Here is a 15,027-nt window from a genome sequence, read left to right as displayed (position 1 = left end):
AGACCAGTTTGACAGATCATGCAATAGAGAGAAAATGGGTGGTTTAACTGACTAGCAGGTGTGAATCTCTCGTTGTCTTAAACAACCCGCAATCTGAATCAACTGCCAAGAAATCATCATTACCTGTTCTCTTACATCACACATTCCTTGGCTATGTTCTCCAAATATTCCACGAGGACACCAGTTACATTTCCATGTATTGGTTCAACAACACCAGTGTGTATTAAGAAGGACTGAGCCCAGTAGACTACATTAGATCTGAAGAGACATTGTTTCAGAATGAGGGGTGTGGTAGCTCGGCTGGTGTTGCTGTACTGTCTGTCTGAGGCATGGGGTCAGGGGGAGAGTGGAGGGGACAGAGAGAAGAATATCACTGAACAGGCTCACAGTGAAGGATGAAAGACTGATGCTGAACAGTTGACCACCCAGCCTGACATCTGGACTGAGGAACATGGTGGTGGAACAGAGAGTGGAGCTGAGGAACATGGTGGTGGAACAGAGTGGAGCTGAGGAACATGGTGGTGGAACAGGGAGTGGAGCTGAGGAACATGGTGGTGGAACAGGGAGTGGAGCTGAGGAACATGGTGGTGGAACAGAGAGTGGAGCTGAGGAACATGGTGGTGGAACAGAGAGTGGAGCTGAGGAACATGGTGGTGGAGCTGAGGAACATGGTGGTGGAACAGAGAGTGGAGCTGAGGAACATGTTGGTGGAACAGAGAGTGGAGCTGAGGAACATGGTGGTGGAACAGGGAGTGGAGCTGAGGAACATGGTGGTGGAACAGAGAGTGGAGCTGAGGAACACTGACTGAACTACAGTAACACAAGAACAAGGTGACTGAACTGAAAAGACAGAACACAGGTAAAGTAAGACAGCTGTATGTAATGTGATTACTGTAATCAGCAGAGTAGTGGTGTGTTGAATTCTTCAACAGTTTCTCTGTATGATATTGTAGAATTGCAGGCCAGAGTGAGAGCCAGGTGGAGGAGCTGAAGACAGAGAATGCAGGTAATGTAGAGATAAAAAAATACAGTATGTAAAGAGGGTTTGATATATTTGGTCCAAATCAGACAAGGAACAGCTTCCCAAAATTGTTCCTATATTTGTAATTTCAGCTCAAGCAGCTACAGGTAGCCTACTGCCTGCGTACACACCCATCTACATGTATGAATACACATGTCCATTGGGACCAGATACAGACACAGTCCAACATCACTTACAGGCTGCTCCAGTGTCTGGTGGCTTTGAGAGACTGACTGTGTTGATCTCTCTGTTTTTACTCTGATGCAGGTGTCTTCAGTGCTCCAGTGAGAGGAGTACATGGACTTGGGTTTGTTCAAGAATGACCAGGGTATAATGTGGAATGGACAGTACAATAGTCACGGAAGGTGACAGTATCTCTCTAATTCTGGGACTCTAGAACTGGAGGAGGGGGACCTGGTCTACATGAGTCTCCCATCAGGCTAAAGGATCTATGATGATTCAAATAAACACAGCTCCTTCAGTGGCTTCCTGCTCTTTCCTATGTGAGATGAACACCACAAAAGCTATAATAAAAAGTCCAATCTGTTCTTATAACATTCCATGAAACATTATGACGGTAAAATAAAATGACGTCTTCTGTTGTGTTGACGTTTGACTGTATTTACTAGGGTATAGATGAATGTTATTCAGCTCAGTAGTTTGGGTGGAAGGCAAAGGGTCAGCGTTCGGGGTCAGAGTGATCATGTATTTATTGTATGTAACTACATACACAAATAACCGTCCAGGTCAACAGTCAGTTTAACTGACAGTTTCAAGCAGAAACGGATCCATTACTATGCTTAAGTCAATGTTTTAGTGATAAATCACATTCACTTCATTCTTTCTCTGCTTAATGATAAAACTAGAAGCCCATTTAGCCTATTAAAGCTGTACTGCTCCCATATTAATCTGTTACACCTATCCATCTACTAACTGGCATACAGGCCAGATCAGTATCACCACACACAGCAAACTTTAAAGGTACAATCCTGAGTTTGTGTCAGCCCAACAGCAGCCCACCGACTTGGTTTGGTGTAAAGCTTAGAGATGGGTCTAGTCGTGCTTGGTAACATTTTTCCTAAAAAAGTTTCAGAAGTTACACCTGTGCTTGTAGTGAAGAGATGCACTACATGGCAGTTTGGAACTCAGTAGGGAGTGTTGAAACTGAGGGCAGACACTTTTTACGCGCTACACCCTTCAGCACTCGGCAGTCCCGTTCTGTGAGCTTGTGTGGCCTACCACTTTGCAGCTGAGCCCTTGTTGCTGCTAGACGTTTTCACTTCACAATAACAGCACTTACAGTTGACCGGGGCAGCTCTAGCAGGGCAAAAATTTGACAAACTGACTTGTTGGAAAGGTAGCATCCTATGATGGTGCCACATTGAAAGCAGTTCTTTGTGTAGGTGAAGAATATAAATGACTGGGTAATTTGTACATGTTTAAGTTCCTCCCTGGTATATCCGGAGAGTTAACTTCCTTGCAATTGCTTGAATAAAATCTTAACTTGAAAACGAGCTCTGCCTGATCCTTGGAACAAGTTTTTCTTCAACAGTATACACAGAGGACAGGTGTAGAAAAGCACTATGCCAGAGTGCGGGGGTTAAGGAGGTGACAGGAGTGGCAGGAAGGGAAACTAAAAATGCCCCTCATACACTCACACACACACACACCACATCTTGATTCTGGTCTCAGGACGTTCCCTGGTGGGTGTGACCAAAGGTTATTATTAGTGTCCGTCTCAACTCTCTTTCTCTCTCTCAATCTCCTGTATCCTTCTCATATCTCTCCTTCCCTATCTACTTTCTCCTTATCTGTCTGTCTCTTTGTTCCGTCTTCATCGGTTCATCTAATGTCTTTTTCTCTCGTCTTGTTTCATTTGTACTTCACTCTCTAACTTTTGTCTCTTTTCTGCCACTATCTTTTTCTTTTTGCTGTTTTCTCTTCCCACTGTTTACTTTTGTCTGTTCTGTCTTTCTCACTCTTAGTATTAGTTCTGTCTTCCTCTGCACTCCTTTTTGCTCTGTCATTAGTTTCTGTCTCCTCTCTTCTGTCGTCATTCCTTTTCCTGTATCACTGTTTGTGGACTTTATCCTTCCTTCTTTGCTGTCTTCTTTACCTACGTTGTATCTTCCACTCCCCTCTTTTTCCCTTATCTTCTTAATTCCCTCTCTGTCTGTTCTGAGTTATGGGGAAGACAGAGTTGTACTCTGTGTATAAGAGCTTTCTGGACTGTATCCGCCTCTGCCTCTCTGTGAGTACCCGTCTGCATCTTCCCTCCTCTTCCTCCTCGTCTGCTTCTCTTTTCCATTTTCTCCTTTCCTTTCCTTCTCTCTTCCATCCTCTCCCATCCTCTCCTTTCCTTTGCTATGCACTGTTCATATGTTCACTGCCTTTTTCTTAATGTTTGAATTCATTTAGTTGTGTTTTGTGAAGTTTGATACAGAGGCGTTTTATTCCTGGCAACCCTTCACTCTCTCTGCCTGTTCTGCCTCTCTACCACAACTCAGAGAGAGAGAGAGAGAGATAGTCTGTGTGTGTGTGTACCTACTTTGTATGATTTACATTGTCTGTAAGCCACCCTCTAAGTCAGAGAAAGTTGCCCGCTCAGCACTCTCTCTCTTTCTCGCTCTCTCTTTCTCTCAGCACTCTCTCTCTTTCTCTCTCTCTCTTTCTCTCAGCACTCTCTCTCTTTCTCTCTCTCTCTTTCTCTCAGCACTCTCTCTCTTTCTCTCTCTCTCTTTCTCTCAGCACTCTTTCTCCTTGTGATGTTGTGGTATTAATAACAGTCTTAGAATGTAGATGGAAATAGTCACAGAGCTGCTCCATGCAGGCCAGCCAGTCACTTGACATTTCTCATTTAGGCCCTTAACACCAGCACAGGACAGGGAGAGGGTTTAGGGCTCCACTCTACTGTATGTACAGATAACATAGTCCACTACTGATATAGTCCACTAGTGCATACTCTGTTTAAATTCAGTTCACCAGTTACTTGCTACAGGTGGCAGTCCCAAGTCATTACATTCATCAGGAATGGACTGTTTTCTTAAAGAGTTAGGAGGAGTCTGTGGAATTGGATAACATCATCAGGGGCTTGCAACACTAGTCCTCAGCTTACAAGCATTTTAGATTATTAAGCAGCTGGTATGTCAGCTGTGTGTGTGTTATTGAGAGGCTCAGTCCAACTATGCTGATGACTTTTGCTCTGTTGTCCCCTCCTCTAAACCCTTGACCCTGACCTCTGACCCCTAGCGGAGCAGCAGTGAGGGGCCAGGGAAGAATGAGAAGGCCCCTGACGATGGTCACCTGGCCTACCAGAATGGAGACGTTCTACAAGAGAGATGTAGGCTTTGTTTACCTTCTCATCTACTAGTCCTATCCCTCCCCCTATCCCTCCACCTATCCCTCCACCTATCCCTCCCCTATCCCTCCACCTATCCCTCCCCTATCCCTCCACCTATCCCTCCACCTATCCCTCCACCTATCCCTCCACCTATCCCTCCCCTATCCCTCCACCTATCCCTCCACCTATCCCTCCCCTATCCCTCCACCTATCCCTCCCCTATCCCTCCACCTATCCCTCCACCTATCCCTCCCTATCCCTCCGCCTATCCCTCCCACTATCCTCTAGTCTTCACACATTTAAAAGACAGGATAGGTGAATGTTTTCGAGCCCTCTCATAAAGAGACTCCTCTACTTCCCAGTCTTTAATTGAATCCCCATGCCTCCATCTCTTCGTCTTCCCCATCAGATGAGGTTATCAGTCTGTTGGGAGAGGGCACCTTTGGGAAGGTGGTGAGGTGTGTGGACCGGCGCAGGTATGAGAGGCATTTATAAAATACACATGCACACTGGTAGAGCATCAGGTGGAGCGTGTGCCGGTTGTTAGCTAGCTATTCTCTCTGTCTCTCTCTCAGGGCTGGGGCACGTGTAGCTCTGAAGATCATTAAGAACATGGAGAAGTACAGACAAGCTGCTAAACTGGAGATCAATGTCCTGGAGAAAATCAACCAGAAAGACCCACACAACAAACAGTACGGAGTCTGATGAACCAGTAGAACGTTTGACAAGTAGTTTCCCTCACCTTCTGTGGCTTTCTCTTTACTTCTCTTTTCTTTCTTCCCCCCCTCTCTCGCTCTCTCTATGTCTGTCTCTCGCTCTCTCTATCTGTCTGTCTCTCGCTCTCTCTGTCTGTCTCTCGCTCTCTCTGTCTGTCTCTCACTCTCTCTCTGTCTCTCGCTCTCTCTCTCTCTCAGTCAATGTGTTCAGATGCTGGACTGGTTTGACTACCATGGTCATGTGTGTATCTCCATGGAGCTGCTAGCCCTCAGCACTTTTGACTTCCTGAAGGGGAACAGCTTCCTGCCGTACTGTATGGATCACATCCGCCAGATGGGCTACCAGATCTGCCTCGCCGTCAACTGTGAGTGTGTCACACACATATATGTATGCCCATGTGCATGCTGGTAGCTCTCCAGAACCAGGGTTGGTGGTGACTACTTCCATAGACTATGACATTACTTACCAGGGATTGTTTGGTGTCTGGTATTGGTCTCTTTGACCAGAAGAGGGCGCTCGTTCATTGATGTGGCTCAGTCTACTAGCCTAAAACTGAACTCTGGGCCTCAAAGCCAGTTCCACTGCTTTTTATATTCTTCCCCTCTAATCATGGACTGATTTAGACCTGGGACACCAGATGGGTGCAATTAAGTATCAGGTAGAACAGAAAAGCAGCAGGCTCCGGACCTCGTAGGGTGAGAGTTGAATACCGCTGGTCTACTACATACTATAGAGGAACTCCTATGGGCAGCAAGTGCAACGCTGGGCAGTTCCACCTTGGCTGTCCAGGTATTATCATGATGGATGCATGGTTTATCTGTTTCCCTCTGCAGTTCTCCATATCAACAAGCTGACCCACACTGACCTCAAACCTGAGAACATCCTGTTTGTCAACTCTGACTACACCATCACTTACAACGCTGAGAAGGTGAGAGGGAGGGCTTTATCCTTCCTTCTTCACTCTCTTCTTTAACTACGCTGTTTCTGGGGGTTTCTCCTTTGGGCAAAAGACCGTCCTCTGTCCTCTCTCCTCCGTCCTCTCTCATCTGTGACCCGGAAACCGATAAGTGGTCGAGGAGTGTGTCAATTTATTAGTAGGCAAACGGAAGAGTGTCGTCCCCTCCTCGATAGCCACTTTTCATTGAGGATACTCATGTCTACAGTATCCTACCACAGAATAGTTTTGACATCTGCCACACCCCATTTGAAATATTGCCACACCCCATTTGAATCAGATTTGGTTTTGTCAGAGGAGAAAAACATGCACACTTTTAAAAACAATATGCTACACATTGTTTTAACCATAAAATGTTTTGCATCTTAATTTGTTTTGATCACTTTACATTTATTTTGGGATCCACCCCTGTAAACGTCATTTGCCTGATGAGTGGAGAAGGACCGTCTCTTTTCAACCAAGCACATTTTCATCCACGGTCACTCTCCTTGCCGATTCTCCTAGATGAACTTTTACCTTTTTCAAAATGAGGCAGGAGAGGACGGAGGATAGAGGACAGAGGATAGAGGACGGAGGATAGAGGGCGGACGATAGAGGACGGAGGATAGAGGGCGGAGGATAGAGGGCGGAGGATAGAGGACGGAGGATAGAGGACGGAGGATAGAGAGCGGAGGATAGAGGGCGGAGGAGAGAGGACGGAGGAGAGAGGACGGAGGATAGAGGACAGAGGGGGAAGATAGAGGACGGAGGATAGAGGACGGAGGAGAGAGGACGGAGGAGAGAGGACGGAGGATAAAGGATAGAGGGGGGAAGATAGAGGACGGAGGATAGAGGACGGAGGAGAGAGGACGGAGGAGAGAGGACGGAGGATAAAGGATAGAGGGCGGAAGATAGAGGACGGAGGATAGAGGACGGAGGATAGAGGATAGAGGGCGGAAGATAGAGGACGGAGGATAGAGGACGGAGGAGAGAGGACGGAGGAGAGAGGACGGAGGATAAAGGATAGAGGGCGGAAGATAGAGGACGGAGGATAGAGGACTGAGGAGAGAGGACGGAGGAGAGAGGATGGAGGATAGAGGATAGAGGGCGGAAGATGGAGGATAGAGGACGGAGGATAGAGGACGGAGGAGAGAGGACGGAGGAGAGAGGACGGAGGAGAGAGGACAGAGGATAGTGGATGCAGAAGGTGAGCAAATCTAATTGATAAAATGCCTGTATCGTCCTTTCCCCTCCTTTCTTCTTGTCTTCTTCTTTCTCCCCCCTCTCTCTGTCCCCTCACCTCTCTTTCTCTCGCTCTCTCAGAAGCGGGATGAGAGGAAAGTGAAGGATACAACAGTAAGGCTGGTGGATTTTGGCAGTGCCACGTTTGACCACGAACACCACAGCACCATCATATCTACACGCCACTACCGTGCTCCTGAAGTTATTCTGGGTAACATACACACATCACACATACACACATCACACTCACACACTCTAATCTTGGACTATTGGCTAGCTGAGCATTTATTACTGTTCCAACTCAGAGCTGGGCTGGAGTCATCCGTGTGATGTCTGGAGTATCGGCTGCATCCTGTTTGAGTACTATGAAGGCTTCACTCTGTATCAGGTACTGTGTGTTTGTGTGGGTGTGGACGTGTTTAACTATACTTGTGAGGACCAGAAGTCCCTGCAAGAATAGTAAACAAACAAACATTTGACCAACTGGGGACATTTTCTTAGTCCCCACAAGGTCAAATGCTATTTCTCAGGGGTTTAGGGTTAGAGTTAGGGTTAGAGTTAGGGTTAGGAGTTAGGGTTAGTTTTAGTTTTAGGGTTATGAGCTAGGGTTAGGATTAAGGTTAGTGTGAAGGTTAGGTTTTGGGGTTAGGGTTAGAGTCAGGGTTAGAGTTACGGTTAAGGGTTAGGGGTTAGGGAAAACAGGATGTTGAATGGGACTGAATTGTGTGTCCCCACAATGTTAGTTACAAAAGACTGTGTGTGTGTGTTTGTTGTTTGTGTGATACAAGTGAAAGTGAACTAAGTTGGGAGTTTATAGCTTCTGCTGACCAGTGTTTGTGTTTGTCTCAGACCCATGACAACCAGGAGCACCTGGCCATGATGGAGAGAGTACGGGGACCTCTCCCCTCTACGATGATCTGCAAGACAAGGTAACACATGATGACAGTTACACACACACACATACACACTCCTTATAGACACACATACACATTTCTCATAGATACACATACACACTCCTTATAGATACACATACACACTCCTTATAGATACATATACACACTCCTTATAGATACACATACACACTCCTTATAGATACACATACACACTCCTTATAGATACACATACACACTCCTTATAGATACATATACACACTCCTCACAGACACACATACACACTCCTTATAGATACACATACACACTCCTTATAGATACACATACACACTCCTCACAGACACACATACACACTCCTTATAGATACACATACACACTCCTTATAGATACACATACACACTCCTCACAGACACACATACACACTCCTTATAGATACACATACACACTCCTTATAGACACACATACACACTCCTTATAGACACACATACACACTCCCTATAGACACACATACACACTCCTTATAGACACACATACACACTCCTTATAGATACACATACACACTCCTTATAGATACACATACACACTCCTTATAGACACACATACACACTCCTCACAGACACACATACACACTCCTTATAGACACACATACACACTCCTTATAGATACACATGCACACTCCTTATAGTTACACATACACACTCCTTATAGATACACATGCACACTCCTTATAGTTACACATACACACTCCTTATAGATACACATACACACTCCTTATAGACACACATACACACTCCTTATAGACACACATACACACTCCTCACAGACACACATACACACTCCTTATAGATACACATACACACTCCTTATAGACACACATACACACTCCTTATAGACACACATACACACTCCCTATAGACACACATACACACTCCTTATAGACACACATACACACTCCTTATAGATACACATACACACTCCTTATAGATACACATACACACTCCTTATAGACACACATACACACTCCTCACAGACACACATACACACTCCTTATAGACACACATAGACACTCCTTATAGACACACATACACACTCCTCACAGACACACATACACACTCCTTATAGACACACATACACACTCCTTATAGATACACATACACACTCCTTATAGATACACATGCACACTCCTTATAGACACACATACACACTCCTCACAGACACACATACACACTCCTTATAGACACACATACACACTCCTTATAGATACACATACACACTCCTTATAGATACACATGCACACTCCTTATAGACACACATACACACTCCTTATAGACACACATACACACTCCCTATAGACACACATACACACTCCTTATAGACACACATACACACTCCTTATAGATACACATACACACTCCTTATAGACACACATACACACTCCTTATAGATACACATACACACTCCTTATAGATACACATACACACTCCTTATAGACACACATACACACTCCTTATAGATACACATACACACTCCTTATAGATACATATACACACTCCTTATAGACACACATACACACTCCTCACAGACACACATACACACTCCTTATAGATACACATACACACTCCTTATAGACACACATACACACTCCTTATAGACACACATACACACTCCCTATAGACACACATACACACTCCTTATAGACACACATACACACTCCTTATAGACACACATACACACTCCTTATAGATACACATACACACTCCTCACAGACACACATACACACTCCTTATAGATACACATACACACTCCTTATAGACACACATACACACTCCTTATAGACACACATACACACTCCCTATAGACACACATACACACTCCTCACAGACACACATACACACTCCTTATAGATACACATACACACTCCTTATAGACACACATACACACTCCTTATAGACACACATACACACTCCCTATAGACACACATACACACTCCTTATAGACACACATACACACTCCTTATAGACACACATACACACTCCTTATAGATACACATACACACTCCTTATAGATACACATACACACTCCTTATAGATACACATACACACTCCTTATAGACACACATACACACTCCTTATAGACACACATACACACTCCTTATAGATACACATGCACACTCCTTATAGATACACATACACACTCCTTATAGATACACATACACACTCCTTATAGACACACATACACACTCCTTATAGATACACATACACACTCCTTATAGACACACATACACACTCCTTATAGACACACATACACACTCCCTATAGACACACATACACACTCCTTATAGACACACATACACACTCCTTATAGATACACATACACACTCCTTATAGATACACATACACACTCCTTATAGACACACATACACACTCCTCACAGACACACATACACACTCCTTATAGACACACATACACACTCCTCACAGACACACATACACACTCCTTATAGACACACATAGACACTCCTTATAGACACACATACACACTCCTTATAGATACACATACACACTCCTTATAGACACACATACACACTCCTCACAGACACACATACACACTCCTTATAGACACACATACACACTCCTTATAGACACACATACACACTCCCTATAGACACACATACACACTCCTTATAGACACACATACACACTCCTTATAGACACACATAGACACTCCTTATAGACACACATACACACTCCTTATAGATACACATACACACTCCTTATAGACACACATACACACTCCTCACAGACACACATACACACTCCTTATAGACACACATACACACTCCTTATAGATACACATACACACTCCTTATAGATACACATACACACTCCTTATAGACACACATACACACTCCTTATAGATACACATACACACTCCTTATAGATACACATACACACTCCTTATAGATACATATACACACTCCTTATAGATACACATACACACTCCTCACAGACACACATACACACTCCTTATAGACACACATACACACTCCTTATAGACACACATACACACTCCTTATAGACACACATACACACTCCCTATAGACACACATACACACTCCTTATAGACACACATACACACTCCTTATAGATACACATACACACTCCTTATAGATACACATACACACTCCTTATAGACACACATAGACACTCCTTATAGACACACATACACACTCCTCACAGACACACATACACACTCCTTATAGACACACATACACACTCCTTATAGATACACATGCACACTCCTTATAGATACACATACACACTCCTTATAGATACACATACACACTCCTTATAGACACACATACACACTCCTTATAGACACACATACACACTCCTTATAGACACACATACACACTCCTTATAGACACACATACACACTCCTTATAGATACACATGCACACTCCTTATAGTTACACATACACACTCCTTATAGATACACATACACACTCCTTATAGACACACATACACACTCCTTATAGATACACATACACACTCCTTATAGATACACATACACACTCCTTATAGATACACATACACACTCCTCACAGACACACATACACACTCCTTATAGATACACATACACACTCCTTATAGACACACATACACACTCCCTATAGACACACATACACACTCCTTATAGACACACATACACACTCCTTATAGATACACATACACACTCCTTATAGATACACATACACACTCCTTATAGACACACATACACACTCCTCACAGACACACATACACACTCCTTATAGACACACATACACACTCCTCACAGACACACATACACACTCCTTATAGACACACATAGACACTCCTTATAGACACACATACACACTCCTCACAGACACACATACACACTCCTTATAGACACACATACACACTCCTTATAGATACACATGCACACTCCTTATAGATACACATACACACTCCTTATAGATACACATACACACTCCTTATAGACACACATACACACTCCTTATAGATACACATACACACTCCTTATAGATACACATACACACTCCTCACAGACACACATAGTATACACTTTGTCTGATTTGCCCTTTCAGGAAGCAGAAGTATTTTCACCGCAGGCGTCTGGACTGGAACGATAACTCCAAGGCAGGACGATACGTCAAAGACCACATTAAACCTCTATGGGTAAGTTACCCCTGAGATAAAGACACTCTAACCTGAGACTGGACTGGTAAAGCCTTAGATACTTGACACCTAAAGACACCAGTCTCAACGTCAACAGTGAGGAGGCGACCTTCTAGGCAGAGTTCCTCTGTCCAGTGTCTGTGTTCTTTTGCCCATCTTAATCTTTTATTTTTATTGGCCAGTCTGAGATATGGCTTTTTCTTTGCAACTCTGCCTAGAAGGCCAGCATCCCGGAGTCGCCTCTTCACTGTTGACGTTGAGACTGGTGTTTTGCGGGTACTATTTAATGAAGCTGCCAGTAGAGGACTTGTAAGGCATTTGTTTCTCAAACTAGACACTCTAATGTACTTGTCCTCTTGCTCAGTTGTGCACCGGGGACTCCCACTCCTCTTTCTATTCTGGTTAGAGCCAGTTTGCACTGTTCTGTGAAGGGAGTAGTACACAGCATTGTACGAGATCTTCAGTTTCTTGGCAATTTATCGCATGGAATGGCCTTCATTTCTCAGAACAAGAATAGACTGACGAGTTTCAGAAGAAAGGTCTTTGTTTCTGGCCATTTTGAGCCTGTAATCGAACCCACAAATGCTGATGCTCCAGATACTCAACTAGTCTAAAGAAGGCCAGTTTTATTGCTTCTTTAATCAGCACTACAGTTTTCAGCTATGTTAACATAATTGCAAAAGGGTTTTCTAATGATCAATCAGCCTTTTAAAATGATAAACTTGGATTAACTAACACAATGTACCATTGGAACACAAGAGTGATATTGGGCCTCTGTACGTCTATGTAGATATTCCATAAAAAATCAGCCGTTTCCAGCTACAGTAGTCATTTACAACGTTAACAATGTCAACACTGTATTTCTGATCAATTTGATGTTATTTTAATGGACAAAAAATTTGCTTTTCTTTGAAAAACAAGGACATTTCTAAGTGACCCCAAACTTTTGAACAGTAGTGTAGATGCCTTAGATACTTGACACCTGAAGATACCCTCTAACCTGAGACTGTACATAGATACCTTAGATACTTCAGAGAAACGACGTCCTTATTGATGTCTTTGTGTTAACTGACCCCCCCCCCCCCCCCCTCTCTATTTCAGAGATACCGGTTATCAGAAGCTAAGGAGCATCATCAGTTCTTTGACCTGTTGGAGAAGATGCTGGAGTACGAGCCCTCCAAACGCCTCTCTCTCTCCTCCGCCCTTCGCCATCCCTTCTTCCTACCACTCCTTAGGGGCAGCAAGGCCTGGGAGAGCACCCAGAACATCTGCCGATGACCCCTGACCTTTAACCCTTGACATGGATGCGAGGAAGGACAGCCCAACCATGTCACACAACGTGCCGTTGTAATGTGTCAGGAAGTCGTGCTTGTTGACAAATTGGTGTCCAGAATCCCTGTGCATTATGAGGGAAATAGGCTAATCTGACCTCAGTGTCTGGTCAAATGTATCCTTCTCCACCTTTAACATAAAAAATGCAATGGAGAGAGTCTGTCACTTCCCTTTAGGGTTTGATTCAGTGGAGGCTGAGGGGAGGACGGCTCATAATAATGGCTGGAACGGAGTGAATGGAATGGCATCAAACCAGGTGTTTGATGTATCTGATACCATTCCACTAATTTCGCTCCAGCCATTACCAACAGTCCGTCGTCCCTAATTAAGGTGCAACCAATCTCCTGTGGTTTGATTGGCAGTCTCCTTATGCTGATTGACAGCTTTGCTGCACAGTGGAGGCGGGCCTAGTGGCAGTGAAACATAATTATGTATGTAGACTACACTGTTATAACTGTAGCATAACATTACACACACACACAAACACACACACATCTACTACAGTTTTATTTTTGTAACTCTGTAACTGGAGATTGTTGTTGACAGTTTTGTTTATGAGTTGTATAAACTGTTTATTAATCTATAATAATGACCTCTTCTACTGTTGCATTTGCACAGATGGGCTCATTGCTCGCTACAACACACACACACACACACACACACACACACACACACACACACACACACACACACACACACACACACACACACACACACACACACACACACACACACACACACACACACAGAGCATTTATATTTGTAACACTAACTGGAGATATTGGTGGAATGACTTGAATAAACGGTTTATTTATGGTGCTATAATAATATGAACCCTTCTACAGATATATATCCTACTAGCTGAATCACACAGACACCAACACACCACCCTGTGCACCATCTGGACCCTGGACTCAGAATTTGATTGAGTGCAAGCTTAGTAGGGAGCATGGTCATAAGGCTATATACTGTAGGTATGTGAGAGAGGGAGCGAGCAAGTGGAAGAGCGAGAGAGGGAGGGAGAGAGAGAGGGAGGGAGAGAGAGAGAGGGCGCGAGAGAGAGGAAGAGAAAAAGAAGGAGGGAGCGAGAGAGAGAGAGAGAGAGAGAGAAGAGATAGTCTTGACTTTCTTCAGCCTTGGCAGTGCTGAGAGGAGGCTTTAAGGCAGTGTGTAGGTGTCTGTATGAGACCCTTCTTCCAGAATGGTGTGAGTTACTTGTAGGGCTGTTGTGGTGATCCGAATGTGTGTGAGTGTGTGTGTTTTCCCTTTTCTTGGCAGTGCTGAACGTAAACACAGTCTGAAAGGCAGCGTAGGGTGTTAATGTGTGTGAAT

At 44.0% G+C, this 15,027-nt stretch overlaps 1 protein-coding gene and 1 long non-coding RNA gene across 3 annotated transcripts; both read left to right on the top strand.

Annotated features, from left to right (window-relative positions):
* The first annotated feature begins 251 nt into the window (after positions 1-251).
* Positions 252-2,535, top strand: LOC145860202 (uncharacterized). Of its 2 annotated transcripts, XR_014380267.1 has the most exons (3): positions 252-859; positions 954-1,006; positions 1,289-2,535. It is a non-coding gene; the product is annotated as an uncharacterized LOC145860202 (long non-coding RNA). The 2 variants fall into 2 exon arrangements; XR_014380266.1 differs by lacking the exon at positions 954-1,006.
* A 246-nt stretch (positions 2,536-2,781) lies between these two features.
* LOC106573533 (dual specificity protein kinase CLK2) lies at positions 2,782-13,850 on the top strand. Its single transcript, XM_014148657.3, has 11 exons — positions 2,782-3,272; positions 4,271-4,361; positions 4,771-4,837; positions 4,937-5,053; positions 5,276-5,442; positions 5,912-6,006; positions 7,336-7,465; positions 7,560-7,642; positions 8,104-8,183; positions 12,273-12,363; positions 13,465-13,850. The coding sequence occupies exons 1-11, from the start codon at positions 3,207-3,209 to the stop codon at positions 13,639-13,641; spliced, it is 1,164 nt and encodes a 387-aa protein (XP_014004132.2). The 5' UTR covers positions 2,782-3,206; the 3' UTR covers positions 13,642-13,850.
* The last annotated feature ends 1,177 nt before the right edge of the window (positions 13,851-15,027 follow it).

Source organism: Salmo salar, chromosome 02 (assembly GCF_965601325.2).
Source record: "Salmo salar chromosome 02, fSalSal1, whole genome shotgun sequence".
Lineage (NCBI taxonomy): Eukaryota > Metazoa > Chordata > Actinopteri > Salmoniformes > Salmonidae > Salmo > Salmo salar.
This window is presented reverse-complemented; position numbering and strand designations above follow the sequence as displayed.

Coding starts and splice junctions, on each gene's coding strand:
- LOC106573533 (XM_014148657.3), top strand. CDS start 3,207: ATGGGGAAGACAGAGTTGTACTCTGTGTATAAGAGCTTTCTGGACTGT. Junction 4,838..4,936: donor AGGTGTGTGGACCGGCGCAG/GTATGAGAGGCA, acceptor TCTCTCTCTCAG/GGCTGGGGCACGTGTAGCTC. Junction 7,643..8,103: donor AAGGCTTCACTCTGTATCAG/GTACTGTGTGTT, acceptor TGTTTGTCTCAG/ACCCATGACAACCAGGAGCA.